At 33.2% G+C, this 22,739-nt stretch overlaps 2 protein-coding genes across 5 annotated transcripts; both read right to left on the reverse strand.

The window, feature by feature from the left end:
- Positions 1-205: 205 nt before the first annotated feature.
- LOC105166254 (phosphatidate phosphatase PAH2) lies at positions 206-12,653 on the reverse strand. 4 transcript variants are annotated; one of them, XM_088882602.1, is made up of 12 exons: positions 12,444-12,648; positions 9,670-12,014; positions 5,734-6,041; positions 5,519-5,592; positions 5,199-5,283; positions 4,799-4,885; positions 3,361-3,433; positions 2,376-2,419; positions 1,609-1,737; positions 1,424-1,522; positions 887-1,004; positions 206-655 (listed from the first exon to the last, which is right to left on the reverse strand). In XM_088882602.1, the coding sequence occupies exons 2-11, from the start codon at positions 11,726-11,728 to the stop codon at positions 948-950; spliced, it is 3,015 nt and encodes a 1,004-aa protein (XP_088738728.1). In that variant the 5' UTR covers positions 11,729-12,014; positions 12,444-12,648; the 3' UTR covers positions 206-655; positions 887-947. The 4 variants fall into 4 exon arrangements, with proteins under 4 accessions (XP_088738728.1, XP_011083852.1, XP_020550995.1 ...); XM_011085550.3 differs by having other exon boundaries at positions 12,207-12,648; XM_020695336.2 differs by lacking the exon at positions 12,444-12,648 and having other exon boundaries at positions 9,670-12,200.
- Positions 12,654-19,162: 6,509 nt separating this feature from the next.
- On the reverse strand, positions 19,163-20,445 carry LOC105166256 (BRI1 kinase inhibitor 1). Its single transcript, XM_011085553.3, has one exon. The coding sequence runs from the start codon at positions 20,255-20,257 to the stop codon at positions 19,349-19,351; it is 909 nt and encodes a 302-aa protein (XP_011083855.1). The 5' UTR covers positions 20,258-20,445; the 3' UTR covers positions 19,163-19,348.
- Between the last annotated feature and the right edge of the window lie 2,294 nt (positions 20,446-22,739).

Here is a 22,739-nt window from a genome sequence, read left to right on the forward strand (position 1 = left end):
AATGCTGTAGAAGCTCACGGAAGCACAACGAAGGTTCTGTAAATGGAAACTTTTCAGCATCTGACTCTTTTGTGTGGACATAATAAATACCAGAGAGAGGAACTGTGATTCATAAATCTGGAGAAGGTAAAGATAAAGGTATCCTCGCGCTGTAGATGAAGTCAGTGAACTAGCAAGAAGAAACAGATTAGCACAAAAACGAGCATGAGCAAATCTAAATTTCTATTCAGCATGTCGGGTGATGCTGTGGAACTATTTATATCAATAGATCGTGTGCTCTACAATTTACAAATTTACAATTTACAAAATAAGACTGATGCGAAGAAACTTAATAGTAACATTATATGTTACACTGTTCCAGAAATCTTAGCGCTCCAAGAATTGACAAGAGTTCGTAACAGCTAATTCAAATTCCCTAGCAATAGCAATCCAAAGCCAATCTTTTAGGCAATAAAGCAGCTACTCCACCATTTCGATAACTAAGGAGACATGACATAAATACAAGAAGAATATGGCCGCTTCTCGGGTCAGCAGGATAAAAATGATGTGTCCCATTATGCGGTAAATATTGTACAAGGCTACAAGCCATTCAACGACGATTGGACTTCGATAGTAATCACATGTGAGTATGAAGCTCTCCGTTCCATCAAATGCCCTGGACATCACAAAGAAGAAGAAAAGCGGGATCTTGTAATTGAACTTTAAGGAGATCTATTGTAAATGTAGTTCTTCTTCATTAAAAATTAAGCTAAATTGCATAGATAGTTCTTTTCATGAATGTAATTCATTTGCTCGTATAATATCAAATGACATTCATCGAAAGTCCCTTGTTTTACTCAATCAGAAAACGCATACAAGTGATTGCGATGCAGCAATTGGGAGTTACCTCAACATTACAGTCCTTGAAGATGCTGCCGGCCTGCTCCTCCACTTCAAAGCCATAACCTTTAAACGTCAATAGCCGGCGGTGGAAGTTTCCAATAATTCCATGAATTAAAATCTTCCTGAAACCCAAAAACAATGAGTTAAATATTACCCATGAAGCAAAGATTGGATACAATTTCAAGATTGGAAGAATATCTTATCTGCATTAATAATCAACTAACAAATCCTTTTGCCCTTGTTACCCCTCCATCACAACTCGCAATTCAGGCCACTAACTCACTTTTGAAATATTAGGCATATAATTAATGGCGAGAAACAGGAATACCTTCCGAGAAAAAAAGTGGTGTTTGAGATGCATTTCATATTTTTCTTTTTTTTCAAAAATAAAAATGTATAGGAAAAATAAGGAGCCTGAGACAATAATCGGCCGAGGAAACAAGTGTTCTTGAATGTGATTAGAATCCAGTGATCCCGATCAAACTTAACGAGCAGCTAAAAACTCTGATAAAATAGACAATCACAATTAGCAGAAACGGACCTGTTCGGAAGATAACATGGTGGGAAACATGCCATGTACAAGGGCATGTAGAGACAAGTATGACTTGGTATCAACACGGCGGTTTACAACAATCTCACCCTGTAGATATTGTCACAGAAAATTCAGAGAACATCCTCAACCTTGGAGAGACCCCATATAATCTGAAATCAATCTCTTACAAGTACCTTTGGGTTTATGATAAATATTTTCCCCTTCGGAATTCCAACCTTAAGATAGCTAAACTCATCAGTGTCTCTGTTTCCAAAACCAGCATAGAATGGATTCCTATCACCAGGAAACAATGCCTTGATGTCCTGGAAAATTTAATGAGAAATCAGACTCTCTGACCCTTTCAAACTGGAAACAGACAAATGACATATAGAGTATGATTAACTTTCTCCATGGCCCTGAAGTTATGACAAATGCATTTTCTTTCTCAGAGGAATACTTACATACATTGGTATTGTAACATACCACAATGGGGGCTAATTCTCATTCAAAATTCTGCCATTATAGGTGGATGTAAAACTATTATTGCATTAACTAGTAAAGCTTGAATCCTCTCTGCTTCCATTTTAATGCCAAACTTCCCCATAGTAATCTAATTTTGGTTCCATCTATATATATAAATATACACCTTATATCGGTTATTTAGGTTGTATTTTCATTTACGTCGTTGAAATTCACGTGATCATTCATACACTCAGCCTATAGGATCTTATAAACTTGCTTTTCCAAGGGCATTCAGAAAGTTGATTATCAGGTGTTCCCTTAGATTATCTTTCAGGTCTTGTACCCGCAAAAAAGAAGAAATAAATAAAGCTACAAGTGAAGCTGGAATTTGCATACCGAATTAGTACTAACTCTAGTAAAAGGAGTTTAAATATAACATTATTGGCCAAGAATCTAAGCAAATTGAGAAGAGAAAGAAAAGGAGAACAGAGAAACAAACCTCCAAGCAAGCAATTTTGAATTCGTGAGGAGCTCTTCTAACAACTGTAAAAGTGAAGTGCAGAGAGATCCTCAATTAGTCGAGCATGAATAAATTTGAAAAACGTATCATCCCATCAGACATGCAAAATATGTAAAAGTAAAATTTATCTTGCCCTAGACAGCCAAACTCGGAACTGTAAATATCAACAGTCCAATTGTGGAGACCCAGACAGCTCACTAGAATTTTATATGTAGCAACGATTGCTTTTCCAAGGCATGAACTGGAACCTCTTTCTCTTATAGCTAAATCACAAGTAAATTTCAAGTTTGTTGAACATTGAACAACAAGCAGAGGAATAAGGCTGTGAGTGTTTTAGATGGGATTTTGAAAAATGAAACAGATCTTCAGTAACTTGGATTCAACAGATGAACTATGACAGACCAATAAGGGGTAACTAGCCTGGTCTTGTCACAGATATCATAAAAGCCTAGATAAGCAAGGTCATCTTGGTGCCCTAGCGTCACATTTTCGTAAGCCAATCTTCACTACTCAAGATCTACATGATGTTTGAGACATCAAGGAGAAAAGATCTGGGTGTGGTTAGTAAGAGTAAGGACAGTTAAAAGACATGTGAAATCTGGGTAATACTTTATGAGAAGTTATAAGTAATGAACTCAGCCACAGATTTGCCTAACATTTAGCCTAGCTTCTCAATAACAACTTAGGGTAGAAAGCTCCATGTGAGAAAGAGATTATATCAAAGAGATTATCACACTAAGTTGATGCTAGAATCTACTTGTTTTCTTCTATAGAAAACAAAAGGCGACCCTGAGAAATTAGGTCCTTCTTGAGTAAAGAAGTCATGGGTAACTATAATTATCTCTGCGGCACTTTCTACCAAGACAAAATTAAAGACATGCTCCAGATTTCAAAATATTAGGTGCACCAAGAAAGACAATATAATTATGCAAATGGGAAACAGAGCTTGGAGATAATCAATGACCTTCTCGAAATAGAGAAGGAAAGAGTCCATCAGGGGAGATGACAACAGGTCCATCTGGTAAGGCTTTTCCATCCTGAAAGAATAAATGAAATCCATTATTGGGCATGCCGCATACATGCGCAATACAAATGAACTAGATGAAAGAAATTATTACACATTAAGAAAACTAAAACCTTAATTTTGCTCAAGCAAATCAACAATGTTTGCTTATTTTTCTTCTTCGTCTTGGGTTTGGGACAAACTTCTCGGGAGGAGGTGGTCTGGACGGTTTGGAGAATTATGATGTATGTTTGGAGAATGTATTCCTTTCTTTTTACTTTATAGTGCTTTGGGGGTGGATGTATCAGTGATGTCACATCAATGGTTAAAAAATTTGAACATATATTAATAATATGGGTGTAATGAATTGTAATGATCAGTGGTTGTACGAATACATCGTATATAAATATACACATATATTAATAAATAAATGAACCATAAAAATGCAGCAAATGTTGGTCTTTGCGAAACTTTCCCCCAAAATATGTTGGAAGAACACAAATTTATTCTTGGGTTCGGGAAAATATTTTAACAGAAGTTGGTTTGGGAACAATATTGAAGGATGTCTTCTATATTTGAAAGGTCCTTTTCTCTTGTCTCAGGGTATCTATTTATATAATTGTATATCAATTGGCCACATCAATGATCACAAACTTAGCAAATATAATATATAGGCATGTGTAATGATTAGATGATACCAATATATATATGTATATATATATATATTTTAGTTTAGTGGTTGTATAAATATATCTAACATCTAATAATTGAATTATATAAATTCACATGATTGATAACAATCGGACTTTCGGAGTATTGAGAGGTAAAAAAAACCCAAAACATGCTTGCCAAACGCAATTTTGTTTGGGAGTTAGATTTCTCCAACTTCCCCAAAAAGACTTTTTCTGGCCAGCATGTTTTGATGGAAAATCTCCCATACTGCTCAAAATTTGTCACTGCCAGTCATATAGACTTCATCTAATTATCCCATATATACAACACCCAATAATTACAAATATGTATTATCTAAATATAACATACACATATATATATAGATACAAGTATATTCAAAATTTTTAAAATTACTGTGATACTACTAACATTGGGTAAAGCATAATCCACCTCCAGGAAAAGGAAAAGAAACTTTTCCAAACCTACATCACATCTCCAACACCATTCCAAGATCAACTCTCCTAAAAAACTTCCGCCAAACCAAAAAAATACATATCCAAACATTTCCAAGAGTCGATTTCTCCACTATTAAATGTTCACAATAATACCAAAAAGGAGACCATGTAAAGCAGGAAGGAGAACTAAAAAAGTAACATCTTGATTAAGTGAATAACAACTTCAATAAAAGATGTTGAAGTATTTGAGTGGTTTAAATTGCTAAATGTACCTGCTTGATATTAAACAAGAATTGTCGGGTATGAAAGGACTGAGAAATTGCACGTGCACTGAGGAAAAGTAACTGATATCCATTTTCCTGCACCACACAGAAGCCAAAAAAAAAAACCATCACGCTTTCATGCGCTTACTATCTTAACAAAAGCTTACTTCATCTATATTCTTAACACCTAATAAGCAATTAAAGAGTATCAGGACATGCAAACACAAATTGTGAAATGACTAATATGGCCAAAAATATGTTCTGAGCCATGACAATACATAGAGATTACTGAAAAAACACTTTTGGAAAATGGCAGCAACACAAAACTATTATATTCATCATACAAGAATCACCCGTGAAATGACAAAAAGATGTTCTGAGCCATGATAATACATAGAGATCGAAGGACCTTGATTGCTGAGAAGAGATGTGCAACACCTGACTGCGACCAATCCATACCAACCAAAGGCATCACCTGACCTAGAAGATCAGACCTGTATCGAGAGGAATAATCAACAGGAATCAGGGGGAGAACGACGAGATTTACACATTAACCTAAGAAAATGCTTCTGATAGAATTGACATGAAAGCACAGACATGAACGATATCAAACAAGTGACAAAGTCACTAAGTCATAAAAGGTGGATGCTATAAAGTGGAGCAATCATCGGGATAGTTCGATTGAAGGGAATGCCAAGGGAATTAGAGAGAAAGCAGGAACATCTTTACCGAGTAATTGTCCCATCAACATCAGAGATCACAATTCGAGCATCCCATCTCCACAGAAAAATCCGAGCATCAACCTGGATGTGTAAACTTCAAGTCAGTAAACAACAAGCATACGTATAGCCATCGGGCAGACACAAATGTAATATGGATAAATGGATAAGATGGGTCATGGGGGAATAAACATGCTTTAAAGTGAGTTTTTCAGGAACCAAAACCTGTTGCTTGCCCAGCATTGCAGTTGAGAAGGTGAAAATCACTATATTCTTCCCTTCTTTTAACTTTAATGATGCTAATTGTTCAGATGTTGGAGTAAGCGTCCTTACTATCTTCTTGTTTACCTTCCCATTGGCAACATCTTTCCCTCCCTCCAACTCACTAGAGTCATTTAGGAACTTTACAGCACTAGGAATTTCACTGCTGTTTGTGTCCACATGAGAAACTTTCATGCTCCTCGATCTCTTAAAAGAGAAGGGCCAACCTCTCCGGCTTCCCCTTAAAGAATCAACAAATCTAGGAGAATTCCCTGAAAAACTTATTATATTCAATATAATAAATAATATCTTGCTCAAATTTACCCAAAAAATAAACATTTGAAAGTCTGAACAAGCTCATTTCACAAGATAAAAGGACAATGGCAGCAGACTGCAGTTCTGGCTAAAAGCAAATTGTTTATCTGATGGAGCAGCAGATAAAAGAAAGTGAGACTTGAACCAAATTTTCAGCATCAAATTCTAAGAGCATCCATGTGTCTTAAACGTTTAATACCTACAACAAACTTAGCTACTTGCTCAAGGACTACACAAGGTTTACATTCAAAACGTACACTTGGATGCACAAAATAGGATATTTTTGTTACAAACAAAGCAAACTGACTGACCATGCTCTTATGTGCTTGAAGGCATTATGGAACTCAATCGTTTCTCAGAAAGCAAGATTTGGAACAACGTGAAGAACACCAACCAGAAAGAAACTATTCCAGATTATTTTAAAACTTTTCTGTCCTTTTGTGTGTATCTGTGCATGTTCTGCTCCTTACGGTCAATTTTTTCTAACTGCATGACCATATGGTATGTGTTAACTGAACAAAGCAATAGAGATTCACGAGCTCCATTAGCAATTAATTATTTGGCTCATCCAAGTAAAATAAAACAATTGACAAGCGTCACATACACATTGAGTGTTTCTGTCTTCTTTTTTTTCTTGTTACCAACATTTGTGATCAATACAAACCCATACAGATTGTTTATTTCATCATATCCAGTTTGCAATGTATCATTCGTGGAAGTGGAATCACTTAAAAGATTTTAATTTAACAAATAGGGTAAATTACAACGACCTCTCCCGAGGTTTGGCATAATTACTAATACCCCCTCGTTGTTTGAAAAATTACAAGTGCCCTCCTAATGGTTGATGAAATTATGTAATTCTTGGATGGAAGTATGAAATTGTCAACTTTGTCTGTACAGTATTTTTTTGTTTTTTTTCTTAAGAAACTAGAAATTTGTAAATAATCGAATGGGGTGGATGGAACAATTTAAAAATTATAAAAAAATTATCCACTTAGCCCATAAAAAAATTAAAATAAATAAAATTATAATTCTTAATCCACAAGGACATTTTGGTTAGTTCTCCACAAAAAATGGATAAAAAACCTTACAAATTGGGCTTATTTGTAGACGGCCATTAAAATAGTCTATTAATCTGCGTTTCATACTGATAAAATATTTTCGAGCATTTTTTACACCCGTCATATGTTTCTGCTATCTCCTTTCACTTACTGTCAACATACTAAATTACTTGCTACGCATACAGATTCTTGGGAATCCGAATCATGATAAGAAGATCAGTTAACGAGCTTCATTCCATGCATATGAATATGATGGGGGCAACAGCAAACATGACTACAAAGTAAGACCAGACTTTTGCTTTGTATTTTCTTTTACTAACCTTACTAGTTAGTACCCCACACGGGGAATTAGATTTTTTAAAAAATAAATAAATAAAATTATAAATCATGTAACTTTAAAATATAAAAATAAATAAATGATAAATAATCTAATTTAAAATTAAAAGTAATTAATAGATATAAAAGCACAAAATTTATTGAACATAAAATTAAGTTCAAATTATTTTACTAACTAAATGTACCTAGAAAAATGAGCTGATCTTTTGGATAAAAATAATCAAGAGGACACTTATCTAAACCTAAACAAAAAAAATAAAAATAATTTCTTAAGTGGCAAAATAAAAAATAATTTTTTGAGTATTATAGATATCAAAATAAAATATAAATGTATTACTAACTAAATATCCAAAAAGTCTGGTGAATCCTTTGGATAAATATAAACAATTATACGCTTATCTAAACTTAAACTTAAACAGAAATAAAATATTTATTATGTGGTAAAATAAATTTCAATCAGGCTATCAAAGTATGTGCGCCTACTTGGATAGTCTCTATGTTTCTATTTTATTATTAATAAATGTGTGCAATCAATAAATGTTTGCAGATGAATGAATTATGAGGTTGAGCAACAAAATATCATCAAACTTGAGAAGATTCTTTATAACCCTTAATCATCTGTTTGACGCTATGATATAGCTCAGCCTCAGGTGACCAGAAATGGATTTTTCTTGTATGTTGGTTTCCTGAGTATATACACTGATCATCAAGCCGGAAACTAATATAAATTCATACAGACCTGAGATAATACATCACCCATGACTTTATGTAGTTTGATTCCAGATTCCACTTTTTTACCTATTAATAAAACTAGTGTTAGTTAACATTATGACTGGTCAAACAACAAAAAACCTTCATTTTGAATGGAATTCTATTATCGCGCTCTGAAAATAAGGATCTTGCTCTGTTTGCCCATGAAGCAACAAACACAAGTTTAGATAGTACAGTAAACAATAAGATTGCACTACATAGTCACAAGTTATAATTCAGTAACCTTAGGCAGCATAAAGATGTAATCCACATGTTTTCATGCCACTGGTACTGTGTGGTTATCTTACCAAATGCCTTCAATCAGCTGCTCAACGGCGAATCTCATAATACTTTAAGATAATGCAATAAATTCACACAACACTTTATTTCAGGCAATTGAACCATAAAGAAAAGTTCTTGTAAGTGTTAGTCTGTGAATTTAGAAAAGGGAAAAAAGCAATACCCATTCAGTGACATGAATGAATAAGAAACTCAAAATTAACTTAAAAGAATAAAGTCGGAAAACAGGCATACGTTTAGTCCATTTACCATATGGTAGGTAAATGAACTATAGAAGAAACAACGAAAAGTAGAGGAAAAAGACAAAGGGAACAATCAAAGTTCAAGGAATAAAAAGAATGGAGAGTCAATTTTACAAAACATATTAGCAGATTCGTGAGTGCCTTCAAAATTAATCCAGAACGTTTTCGGACAACATATCGCACAGCTAGAGTTAGATCGCATTGCAAGGTAGAGATAAAATATTATGGTGAGATATGAGAACTTTCATCTGGAAAACCCAATTTAATCTTGAGATGTAATGCTTGAGGATCTTTCGTGGGTTTTAGTGGCAAATTCAAATGACAGCAGATTGTAGTATGAAGCTCCAACTTCAGTTACTTGTTTTTCAAAGAGTTCAACACTTCAACTAACTTCACAGATAATCTATAAGCCCGTCGCATATGATTCTAAACTAGAACTGCTCTTGAAAGTAGGATGAGCTTGTATAAGAAATGGGTAGAAAATTCTATATACAACATAAAGACTACCTTAGGCGAAAGACACTGAATATGGAAATACCGACATTATCCATTGTGAACAAAAGCAATTTCTTAAGAACAATCTCAGTGAGAGAATGGCATACTTAAGACCTCCGTGGTCGTTGACTAATAAACTTTTAACTTCTAAGACTAATTGCACTAATTACCAATTAAGATTTCAAAGAAAAGAGCGGAGCAACAATAAAAGAGACTTTGTCATAATGTGGAGCATAAAACAGAGAAAATCATAATATCCATAACATCAACTGCTGCTTCACTCTAGAAGCAAAGTAAGCATGTAAGATATCTAAAAGAATCATAGCAAGCATCAGACCGCTACAGATAATAGCAGCTATAACAACATAATCAAATTAGTCAAGATAAATGAATTCTCTTACCAATGGATGGGTTAGTATGTTCCTCTTTGTTCTCCTTTAGAACGTTAACATCTTCAGCCATTGTTTGAGCACAGGGTAATTGGTGATTGTTCCTGTTGGCACCTCCCTCCATACCTGGATACAGCGAAGGGTTGGAAGCATGGCCAAGATCACTTACTTCAAGGTTATTTCGGAGGGGTAAACTGGGCAAAGATCTCACCATTCTCATGAGTTCCTTGGACTGAACATGACCAGTTTTGTTAAGGCAAACATCACCAGATATGGATCTTAACTTTCTTCTCTCTAGATTAGCATCATTTATATAGTCATCTATAACAGAATGGTCTAATGAAAAAACAGAGCAACCTGTTGCATCATTAGACTCATTAACTCCAGCAACTCCCGATGGAAATGAGGAATCAGCATTCTCCCCCTCAAGGTCAGCATGACTGAGCCCCATTTGTTTGCCATCAATGTAACCAGAATTATCTGGGATACCGAAGAGGAGCTGCTCTTCCTCTGAGATTCTTGATGCTTGTATACATGGTGGAACAAAATTGGAAACTGAAATATGGGTATCACAAACAGGCCCTACAGAGGTCGAATGCTTGTTTATTTCACCTTTTGCCAAAATAGTTTGTTCTTCTGCAGGCGAACAAGTTGAGTAGCTCAAACTAGAGGCAGTTGCAACACTCTGTGAGTCGACATCCTTAATGTAATCATTTGATTGATGAAGGGGAACTAATTCAGGATAGCATTCGGTGACAGTGCTTTCTGAAGCACCATATATAGTTCCTCTGTTCATAGTCGTCTTTTCTTCTTGAACGAAACTGAGTCCATCCCCTTTCCTTAAACCGTGTTGGATGGTTAATGACTTCTCCTGTGCATGTATCATGTCTCTTTCTGGTTCAGACTTCAAAGCCATATCCTGAACAGCCTCGCACTGAACACAGACTTCCTCACATCCTCCATGACAAATGAGGTTGGTTTTTCGTTCAATAGATGCATCCAACACAACTCTTGAGGTCCCTGAAGCTTGACAATGGTATAAGGACCGGGTACGATCTCTAGGATTCGACTCGGAGAAACTGGTGTCTGCCAAACCATTAAGCTTCTCAACAGAGTCTTCAATTCGTGACCCAGCTTTCGCAAACTCAGAGACTGTAATCACAGAACTTTCAGCTAGGCCGCGTTTATCAGTCATCAGAGCATCAGCATCTGACAAATTAGTATATCCAACACTTTCAGCTTTAGTGGGTGTTTGAACAAGGCACTCGGTGCTTAAGCATTTCATTTCAACAACATTCTCCTCAAGAGTGCTCTTCAGTTCCTGATAGCTTGTATGAGAAATAAGTCCTGTTTCATCATAACTAGAACTACCAACCTGCAAATTTATATTGGCTTCATCTTTCGATGTATCTACAGCAGAAAATCGTGAAGCATTATCTTTCCTGTTCCTGGATGAAGCAAGATTAGTCGACCACTTCAAGTCCAAGAGATCAGCTGCAATCTCAGCACGCTCCAAAGAATCAGTTCTAACCATATCATATGCATTTTTTTCCTCCTGACCTCCTTCCTCTTTCATTGTTCTCCTCCCAAAAACAAGGCTCAAAATCTGTGACCGACGAGAAGTGCTCCTACCGACAGCAACACAATTCCCATTTCTTTCATTGCCAATTGAATCAGGGAAATCAGAATTGTAGTTGCAACTTTTCGATTTCAGTGGCAACCTACTCTGAGGTTGCTTGTCCATATCCTCACCCAATGAGGATGGAGGAGAACCTGGAGACTCCCCTGCATCTATATCAACCTCCTTCAGAAAGAAGGCTTCCCCTTTATGATCCAAGTACATATGAAAATCTGCTTCAACACCATTGACACTAATGCTAACCACCTTCTCTTTTGTCTTCAATACGCCCTGAAACTTTCCAAACCGAACATACCAAGGCGACGACTTGTAGCTCCCATCTGGTTGCTCCACCACAATTATATCCACAGCACCACCAAATGGATGGAACGGCCCAGACACAGTATATACACTTCTACTGATGTAGCTACCTAACTTCCCCACAGCTTGCATCTTGAAAGAATTATAGAATACTTCACCACTTCCCAACTAACAGAATCTTGAAATCAAGTCAAGACAGAAAATCCATAGTCCAAACCGGTTCAACCTACCTCCCATAATTCCTTCCATCAAAAATTCAAACTCCTAATTTTTTTCCTCCTCCTCCTCCTCAGCTTTTCGCAATAGAATTCAAGTTCCAAGGACAACCCAGATCAAGAAATAGCATAAAGGTCGAAACTTTAAGAACCCAAGATGATTATCAAGAGACTGGCATCAACACAGCAGAAATTTTCAATTCCTAAAGAAAAGGGATTTAAAATATTAAAAGAGACATCACATAAAGCTACTGACCACAGAGCACAATACTGAACAATCAATTCCAAGAGGAAACAAGAAAGAAACGAAGATCAGTCGCAACATCTACATAAGAAAATAGAAACCCAGCTCAAGAAAGTTGGCTAATCAAGAATTCGGAAACCAAAAGACATACCCACATGCGAAGAACACTCATACAAGCAACAAACCGCCAAGGGATGTCCGTTGATCATAAGTTGGCGTAGAAAGCATATTCCCTTGTAGATTATTCGAATGTGCCCCCATACACACACACACACTAATGATTGGACACCCCACAAAAGCAATCGAAAAGTCTACAAAATATTATTACATCACATCCGAGGTCTTAGAAAACCCACAAATAATAATACATTACAAAATAAAACATTACATGTGATGAACTATTTCAAGAAAGAAGAAGGCGACTGGGTGCCTCCAGCTCCATCTCCATGGACAAAAGGGAGGAACAAAAAGGAATAAATGGGAGAAAAATTTGATGAGCAAGGATTTCCCACTTTCAAATTTTATTTATTTTTTTCTTTTTTCTTGGGTGATTTTATCATAGGATCATAAATATATTGGTAGAGAGTTTTCTTGGAAAAGTGGGAATGATGGGATTTGGATTTGCAAGAGAGCAGTGACACGTCATCTCAGTTTTGAATGAGTTCGGTGTAAGATTTTAATACGTGGGGACACAATGGTCATATGCCGGTTTCTTCTCAAATTGTAAATTTTTTTTTAAAATAAGCACGATAAATTATAATTAATTAAAATAAATTTATTATAATTATTTTAATCTAATTATAATAATTATATTCTATAATTCAGTAAAATCAACAACATGGGGTCTCAATTTCGCCACCTGAATTGAAATTCATTGACAAATTATAAACATTTTAAATAGAGCAAATTAACTTTTTATGTTTGAAAAATTATTAATATTTTTCAATAAATAACAAAATTATATAATTTTTAAATGGAGACTAAAATTATTCAATTTGTTCTTGTTGCAATCTTCTAATTAAAATTTTAAAAAAAAAAAATTAGACGAGGTAGAGGAAAAAATTTAAAATTTATAAATATATATGTCCATTTTATTCCACAAGAAAAAATTAAAAAAAATCAAATTATAATTGATAACTCACAATGACATTTTAATTAGTTCACTAAAAAAAATATGTAGAAATGTAGTAGGGCTAACGAATTGAGTCAGTTATTGGACAGCCAGTAAAATCAATCGAGGATACTGGTAATTTCTCGAACAACGAAAAACTATTTGTATCTATGTCAAATTTTTTGGAGAGTTCATTGTAATTTGCCTTTTAAAATAAATAAAATTAACAATTAGAGCACACTCGATGTAGGTGTATAATTTATATTTTTATTATATTTAACTAAAAAATATTGTTGATTAAATAAATTAATTAACTTTGAATGAAAAATTATTGGTAAAAATAATTACTCAAAAGAGATACGTATGAATGGGGGAAAAGAAAAGGGCAAAGAAAGGATATTTTAAAACACTTATATATTTTATCTACCAAAGTAATTATTCTAAGCCCTTCAAATTTAATAAATAGTATAGACAGATAAAGAATAATAGTAAAGTATTATGGTCAATTATTTTTTTTTTCGGTAAATATAGATTTTATTAAATAAATGATTGTATATCGGTACAAACAACATGAAAGGCTAAGCAGTCACGTCGACAGGCCAAGGGATCCGCCATAAACGAAAAAATGCACATGTCAAATTTTTCCAATATGTTTTTTTGGGTATGTAGGGCACACTCATATGTGTCCGCGTCTATATTAGCATATATATTATTTATTAACGGGAGATTCCTGTAATAATTATCATAATCTACAAAATATGAATTATCTAAAATATTACTAATTATACTTTTTTTTCTTTCACAAATGATCATATTTTTTATTAATTAATTTAATATTTTTCTTTCACGCACATTTGACATTAATTTATTAATAATAATATTCATCAAACAAGAACAAAAGTATTTTTTATATGATTATCTTTCGTCGACGATCATATATGTATTTTATTAAAAAAGGAAAAAATAAATGAAGAAAGGTTATATATATGTGTAAGAGATAAAAATAAAGTATATACTTTTGTGTCTTTTTTTTTTATCATATTTTCACTTTTTTTGTTCAATTATTTATGGAAGTAAAATTAAATTCGAGAAGAATTTCATATATATTCAATTTCATTTATTTTTTGTAATCAAACACCAAACCTTTTTTTATGCAATTTGTCTAAGAGTAATAGATTGCCTTGGCCATGTGAATACTCAAAATTGGGCCCATATCTACATACAACCAACCCGGCCCAAGAAAATAGGTGAAAATTGGCCTACGAGGCCCAAATAACAAATATGCAATTTCCCATGTGTTTATTATAGAAATAAATTATTTAAGAAAAAAATCAGTTAAGTAGTTCTAAAGCTAGGAATGCTTGAAAAATAAAATAGAAAAGAGAATGAAAAGAAGAAAGAATTAGAATTAGAGTATTTGAGAAAACAATTTAATTGATACGAGTAAAAAATTATTTGTTTGGACATGTCAATTTGAAATTCTCGGGTCTAGTTTCTCAAAATTTTTGAAATGAGGACATGTAAAAAAAAAACGGTACATGCTCAAATTAGTAAATAATGAAGAATAGGGATTACATTGAAAAAATTGTAACAATATATAGTAATTTAGTGCTAAGTGCTTTGAATGATAGTGCTCTTAAGTGTGTGAGTATTGTAAAAATTTATTACCCTTTATTGAAAGGGGAGAAGGCTGCTTTTTATAGCCTTTACCCCCAATGATTGAAAGAGTTTGACCCTCTTGAAACCCAGGAAGACAGTTGCTAAGAAATAAGTTCTAACAATTTTCGAAAATATATTTTGAGTACTGACCCTTGGGGGCTTTATTTGCTAGGAGGATAAGCCTCTCGAATTCTTAGAGGGTAGTTAAAACAAGCTCAACGTTCTACCTAAATCCCTGGGCACCCTTGGTAGCCACATGGCCGTTACCTCTCCAAGTTGTCTGGCTAGCATCCTGTCACTTTTGTACGAGGGTGTGTTTGCGCCCAAGTGGCTACCACACCAGCCTCATACTTGAGCTTCAAATGAGACTTCGGGGTTTTCTTTAGATCTCCTTACTTAAAAATCCCTTTAGGGAGCCTCGGCTTGAGATCTCTTCTCTTGGACCGTGTGTATTCTACTAGGCTTTTTTCGAGTTGGACACCTCTTTGGACCATGCTCATTTATGAAGCATCATTAATATTTATAATTTTATTAATAAGTGATAGAAAATAGTCGAAATTTATTTATATTTTTTTATTTACCAATTTAATTCAAACCATTCAAAATAAAAACTATAAACTAAGAATACTATTTTCACCTTATTTTTAATAATAGGTTGATAATCGTTTATTTAAATAGCAGTCCACCTGATAAAAAAGAAGTCGCATCTTAATCCATTATTTTATTAAAAACGTCATATCCGTGATCCGTCTTTTAAAATTTTTCCTTTCTCGAGCCCATTAATTACTCTTTTTTGGGGGCTTTTCCCATTCATAGCTTTTGATCTCTCCCAAAATCAAATAAATCCCCCAAAAATTACACAGAAAAATATTAATAATTTGGGTAATTCTTTACAACTCATCATTATAATTAAAGTAAATTACATAAACACTCTCTAAAATTTAATTTAATTATACAAGTATTCCACATATTTTACAAAATTACAAATGTGCTCCTCAGATGGTATCGAAATAATTTACCTCAGAAAATCTACTTGTAAGTTTTCATTTTTAAAAAAGCGTCAATTACAATCGTAAGGGATATATTTATCTATATTCATATATAAAAAAAGAAAAAATTCTTTTCACTAACAAACGATGATATTTGATACTACGACACTAATTTTTTTAGGGATAATTATACTTTCTTCCTCTGAAATTTGATATAATTACATATAAACCTCCTGTAGTTTGAAAAAAATATATCTAATGCTCCTAAATTTTATTTTCGTTTAACAAAATAGGTACCTCCACTAGTCAAAATTTACTATTTTTGTTGGTATTAATAAAAAAAACAAGAATGAAAATCAATATTTAGGCTCAATTGACTTATTACTGATTTATTACAGATCAAATAAAATTTTTGCGACTAAACTATCATTATAATGATGAAGATATACCTCACCACATGCATTAACGTGTGAAGAGGTATACGTGTAATTTAATCATAAAAATTTTATTTGATTTGTTATAAATCAATAATAAGTCAATTGAATGTAGATATAAATTTTTATTCGATTAATTTTGTTAATATCATTAAATTCAATTAATTTTGATCAATGGATGAACTTATTTGTTAGACAGAAGAAAACCTTAGGAGTGCTGGATGTAATTTTCCAAACAACAAGAGGTCTGTGTGTAATTATGCCAAACCTCAGGGGAGGAAAGTGTAATTACTTTTTTTATAATTATGTCGATAATACCCTTAAATTGATTTTCTTTCTTTTTAAAATATGGCGTGATGGTTTATATATTCTGATTTTATTTTGTAATCGACTTTAAAAGGTGAAAAATTATTTATTATATACACATAGATACATCATGCTACGATAACCAGTAATTTTATAAAAAATAGAGATTATTTATGTTATTAAACCTAATTTCAAGAATTTTAATTTAAATTACACTAATAACTATCATGAGTTGTTGATCATAGTCATGATTAGAGCAAATAAAATCCAATTGTTAGGTAGAGAAGAAAGGGGCCAAAAGTACCCAATTCCATTATTGTTTGCATTGATTATTCTTTGTACTTTCATAGACTCACTACAAAACTCCATCCTCAATCAAACTTGTCAAGACCCACAACCCTTTTGTCATATTAAGTGGCAATTTAGAAAATATATATCTTTAACACTGGAAGAAAATTTATTATTGGCTACGGTCTATAACCGTAAATAATAATTATTATTAATTATGGTTAAAAAAAATCGATATAAAAACTATATTATCGACCATAGAAACTATTTTTACCATGACTATAAGCCACTGCAGATGCTTTTGCCATTGCTTTTAACCATAACAGATATTTTAGCCACGATCGCAAAAATTACGGCCAACAATGAGTGCATGACCTTGGTCAATGGCTATTTACTACGGCTATTTGTTTTTAACTATGATAATTAATCCTGAATAAATGTAAGTTTCTTCTAATATAAATGACAATAATTTATTCTCATTGATATTTTCCTTTTTTCTATAATTTTATTTTTAAAAAATTAAGCATATATAAAATGTGGAGGAGGCTATGACCAGGTATGGTCTGAAAATGGTCCCTAGTTGAGATGAGTGTGGGCAGTAGGAATGTTTGTTGTCGTTGTGAAAACAAATTAATATATATATATATATATATATTATTTCATATAGTATTTGATTTAAAAGTATTATTGTATTAGAATATACTGAACAATATAATGAATGATATCCATAAAAAAAAAATAGTAAGTACATCATTTTCTGTTGAAAATTGATGTAATTATAAGTAAATATCTTGTGGTTTGAAAAATTACATTTAGTGCTCATGAAATTTGCTTTTGTCTAACAAATAAGTTTCTCCATTAGTTACTGAAATTGTTGGTATAACCAAAAAAAAGAAAAACTGAATGAAAATCGATATTTATCCTCGATAAACTTATCGTAGGTCAAATAAATCCGTTTAAACTAAACTACCCGTATAAAGGTAAGGATATGCCTATTCACATGCATTAATGTGTAAAGATACATAAAGGTCGTTTGCTTATAATTTTCTTTTTTTTTTAACATGCGACAAATCAGTAAAACGTAAATAGTGGTAAATATAGATTTTCATCTAGTGTTTTTTTTGCTTAATATCAGTAAATTGGATTATTTTGACTAATGCTGGACTTGTTTGTAAGAAGATTGAAAGCAAATATCAGAAGTACTAGATGCAATTTTTCATATTACAAAAAATTTATGTATTGTTATACAACTTCAGAAAAGAATGGTGTAGTTATTCCTAAAAAAATAATTAAGTTTTTGTATAAATAGGTGCGAAAGAATTCCATTACCATGAATAGATCAGGAACGTGTTCGAATGTGTTAATAAGCTCTAAATCTTCTGTTATATCATTCGATACGTGTTTATAAAAAGGCTTAGTTATATTTTTAGTTCTGTAATTTTAATTATTTGATATTTTTGTTCTGTAATTTAAATTTATAAAATGGTTTTTTACCTTTTAATTTGCGATTTTAGAATAAAATTGGTTGGAATTTTTAAAGATGGCTGGAATTGTGATGTCATTTTCCTCCAACTTTGAAAATTGTGATTATTATATTGTCATTTTCTAAGATTTGATGTAATTACATGCAGCCCCTCTATAATTTAAAAAATTACATCTAATAACCCTGATGTTTATTTTCGTCCAACAAATAGATCTATTTGTTAGTCAAAATTCACAAAATTTGTTGATATTAGCAAAAAAGAATGGAATGAAAATCCACATTTACATTCGATTAAATCATTACTGAGGTCAAACAAATCTTTTATGACCAAACTAATCTTATAAGAGTAAAGATGCACTTGACTTTACATGTATTACATTTACTCCCCTTATAAACATAAAAATATTACTAGAAAAATATTAAATAAAAATTTATATAATTTTTTTTTTCTAATGACAATATTTTCCATCTAAATTCAAACTTCCTTTACTATCCACCTCATGGAATTTGAACCCAGACGATGAATGTATTTAATTCATATTTTCAAATATTTAAACATATCAAATTGTATATGATGTGGTGCTAATTTGTAACACGTGAAAAACTCTGGCTATATCAGTGCTTGAAATGTTTGGAATGGACCAACTATGTCGATTGTAAATAAGAAATTTTGAATAATTTAAGGTGTACCTCTATAGCAATGTTACTTTTTAATTAGAACAAATTTGTGAAATTTATATAAACTCGAAGCAAATAATAATACAACATGATATTAATCGTATTGCATGTCACATCGACAAAATAAATTTATATATCGAAATCAAAGAGAGACCCCAATAGCCAGCAAGAATTAAAATCATAATAAAACCAATATCTTGAATTTGGCCCTAATAATTTATCCAATATATGAATTAATATAAGCTCATTTTTCCGTCGCTAACATTTTATACAAAGAAGAAAATCAATACCTTGAGTAAAAATTCTTCTACAGTATAACCATCCGGACCTATCAGCGACGGATGCTCAACTCATTTGATTATCCGTCGCAATTGACTTCTTGCAGTGAGCAATCGCAGCTTGAATTGCGGCCTGCAACTCTTCCATGGTGCTATCACTGCTGGCAGTAGGAGTAACACTCCCACTTCCCACCAACACCCCACTGTTCCCTGGAGAAGTCCTCATGGACGCCGGCGCGGACAGTTCCCCTCTCCTTCCCCTCACCTCCTTCTTGCTCCTCACCCTCAAATTCCCGGAATACGAGAAGGGCTGTCGCCGGAGGTATTCGTCGGAACTCCCTCTCCGGTTTCTCAACGAGAGAAAGGGCTTCACCAATCTCATGTACCTCTTCACAACCTCGAATCTCGATTTCCGTTTCCGAGCCCTCTGATCTTGATCTTGATCGTGATCGTGATCGTGATCATGCTCGTCCTTAACTTTTCTCCACTTTGGCATACTCCCAAACAGGGAGAAGGATTTCGACTTCCCTCTCCCTTTTCCGTCCAGAACATGCCTGCTTTCTTGGTGATCATCATCCTCGTCGTTAGAATTTGTCCTGTTGTTGCCGTTGTTGTCTTCTTGGAGAAGTTCTTTTATCGGAAGGGTGAAGCTGTCGAGCGAATTGGTGGAGGCGCGTGGGGAGACAGGGAGGTGGGAGAGGAGGTGGAGGGGGAGAAGGTGGCCGTGGAAGAAGATTTCATCCGCCGGAGATAAGTCAATGGCAAACGGAGGAGGAGACCTAGTTTTGGCGTCGGCCTGGATCTCCGACGGGTGGAGGGAGATAGTGAAGGAGAATTCATGGGAGGGAGAGGATGAGGATGAAGCTGAAGCTGGACTACTGAGTTGTACCTGCTGCTTTGCTTGTTGTCCCTCATACTGCTGTTTCTCTTCTCCTGCTTTGTCCCTCACCATTAACGCCTGTTGCTGCCTTCCCATGTCTCTGATGATTATAAGCCTAATAATCACTCTGGTACAAACTTTTTTTTTTTTTTTTTCTAAGTTATGAGTGTTGACAAATATTTCTGTGCAAGATAAGGATAATCAGAAAGAAAGCAGTGGAGATAGGGGGTGGGATGGGGTGGGGTGGGGTGGGGTGTTCTTGTGTTTTGTGTCTTGGTTCAAAATGTCTTTTGCATGAAGTGTACCGATTGTATTTATGGGTATGTGGTGGCTGTGGGATGGAAGCTACAGACAGTGCTGCCTTTTCTAAATCAAAACTATTTGAAGGTGTTTGGCTAAGCATGTCCGGAATCAAAAATTTGATTGAATCAAATAAGTGTAATACACTAATTGATTATCTTTCCTGAAGTGTATATCAATAACACGATAAGTATATATTTTATACTTGTCATGTAATTAGTTCAGACTTGACAAAATATGGTCTGTGTTAGAATTCTCCGTTTGGAGCATCTTACAAGCTTTACTATCTTATAAAATGTTTTACGAGCTTGTTTAGAAACAACCTGTAATATGACACAACCTATTAGGCATATAAAATTAGGGTTGGAGAGAGAGAGATAAAGAGAACTCTTCGTTGTTTAGAAACAACCTGTAATATGTGAAGACTAAGATTGGAATATAGCCATAATAATAAAAATATTTTTATTTTACGAAATACTAATCATATAGAGTTTGTAAGATGTTTTAAGAAAATTAGATCAAATCAACTTTTCTATTAAAATATAACTTTCAGGCCTTATAATTAGCGGATTGGATTTCTCATTGCGATTTCTGTTTTCTGTTGCATCTTCTATTTAATTGCTCATACACATCATGTGTGCAAATATATTAATTTTATTAAAAAAAAATTTATATACACATGACATGTATATAAAATAAAATATAATTTGCAATAGAAATTATAATAAAAAAATTCAATTTATATAATTAATTTTTTTTAAAAAAAATTATCAAACGATTTTCAAGAACTTATAAGAGGGGCCAAAAGACCCTCTTAATTTGAGAGGAAAAGATTGTTGGAAAAGGACAATAATTTACTAATTAAGTTATGATGATGTTTTGGAGTAGAAGTGATTAGATTCCTTGAAAGGGGGGTAGGGTTGGGAACTCCAAATTGCATCAATTTCAAGAAGAATCTTAATTAGGGTTATGGATTTGGGAATATTTATATTATGGCATACATATAATCTTCAACTTACATAGGCTTCATGTGGTAGCATCTACTTTGGGAAGGGTGCTTCAATCTATTTTCTTTTCTTTCTGCCCATCCCATGCAAAAACTTTGAAAATTGCAACTTTATAGTAATTTATAATTTATTCTTTATTTTTTTAAAATTTATTTATTAAAAAGTTATTGATATATTTAATCAATATTGATCATTTCTATTAATATATATATATATATGACTATACAACGCGGATGAAAAATCTCAGGTGGTAATGTTTTAAAATGTGGCATCTTTGTCATAGTTAATTGATATAATTGAAGTAAAAAATCATGGAGAATACTAATTAATTACTGTTCCGTTATCGTTATTAGCCGTTGGCACTACAAGCGGGCTAAAACTCTTTTTGTATTTATTTTATTTGGCAGTGTAAATACCATTCATTTTATCATAATTTTTAAGCTGTAGTCGTTTAATATATTATGTAAAAAATTAGTTTTTGGGTAGTAAGATATCACATAGAATAGTGTCGTGAAATATATATTATTCTCGGGAAACTAAATGACTTCTAATCAAACTTAGGTACCGTCGAAATAGGCAAAATCTTATAAGCTCGATAATAATGCTATTATTTTTTTTTAAATATATATATAATAATTTTAGGTGCTGTAGTTAGTCATAAAATATGTATACATGAGAGTGATGATTGTGGAGGTGTTGAAAAGCATATATGCACTACATTTTTTTATTTGGAACTTGTCTATTAATTGCAACAACGATGAACATTGTATCGAACGTGGTTTTGATGAAATTTATGGGATTCGTCGCAATGTGTAATTTATGTAGTTAAGAGGGACCAAGATGCAATATATATGTAGGGTATATTTCAAAATGTGACGGTGATTTATTAATAATTCTTGGCACAAATAACAATAATAATTTAAGAAGATTTGGATGTAAAAATTAGGTATGAGAAATATAAAGGAAGTTGGGATTATTATTAATTAGTATTATTTGGGATTTGACATATGAAAATGATTAGTACTGGGGATCCCGTGAAGATGGAGAGAGGGAAGGAAGTCAATGTAGAGAGAGAGAGAGAGAGAGAGAGCATTGGGATTTTTGTAACAATAAATGAGAGCATATAAATGCAAATGATTCGTTGGATGTCGAGGAAAAGACCACATTCATTATTGATGTCTCAATTCACAAACACTCATTCCTCACCCTTCCTTCCTTCCTTCCTCCCATTCATCACAGTTAAAAAATGTTAATGATGATAAAGTATCATT

The sequence above is a fragment of the Sesamum indicum genome, linkage group LG7, assembly GCF_026168435.1.
Source record: "Sesamum indicum cultivar Baizhima isolate 11 linkage group LG7, ASM2616843v1, whole genome shotgun sequence".
NCBI classification, from domain to species: domain Eukaryota; kingdom Viridiplantae; phylum Streptophyta; class Magnoliopsida; order Lamiales; family Pedaliaceae; genus Sesamum; species Sesamum indicum.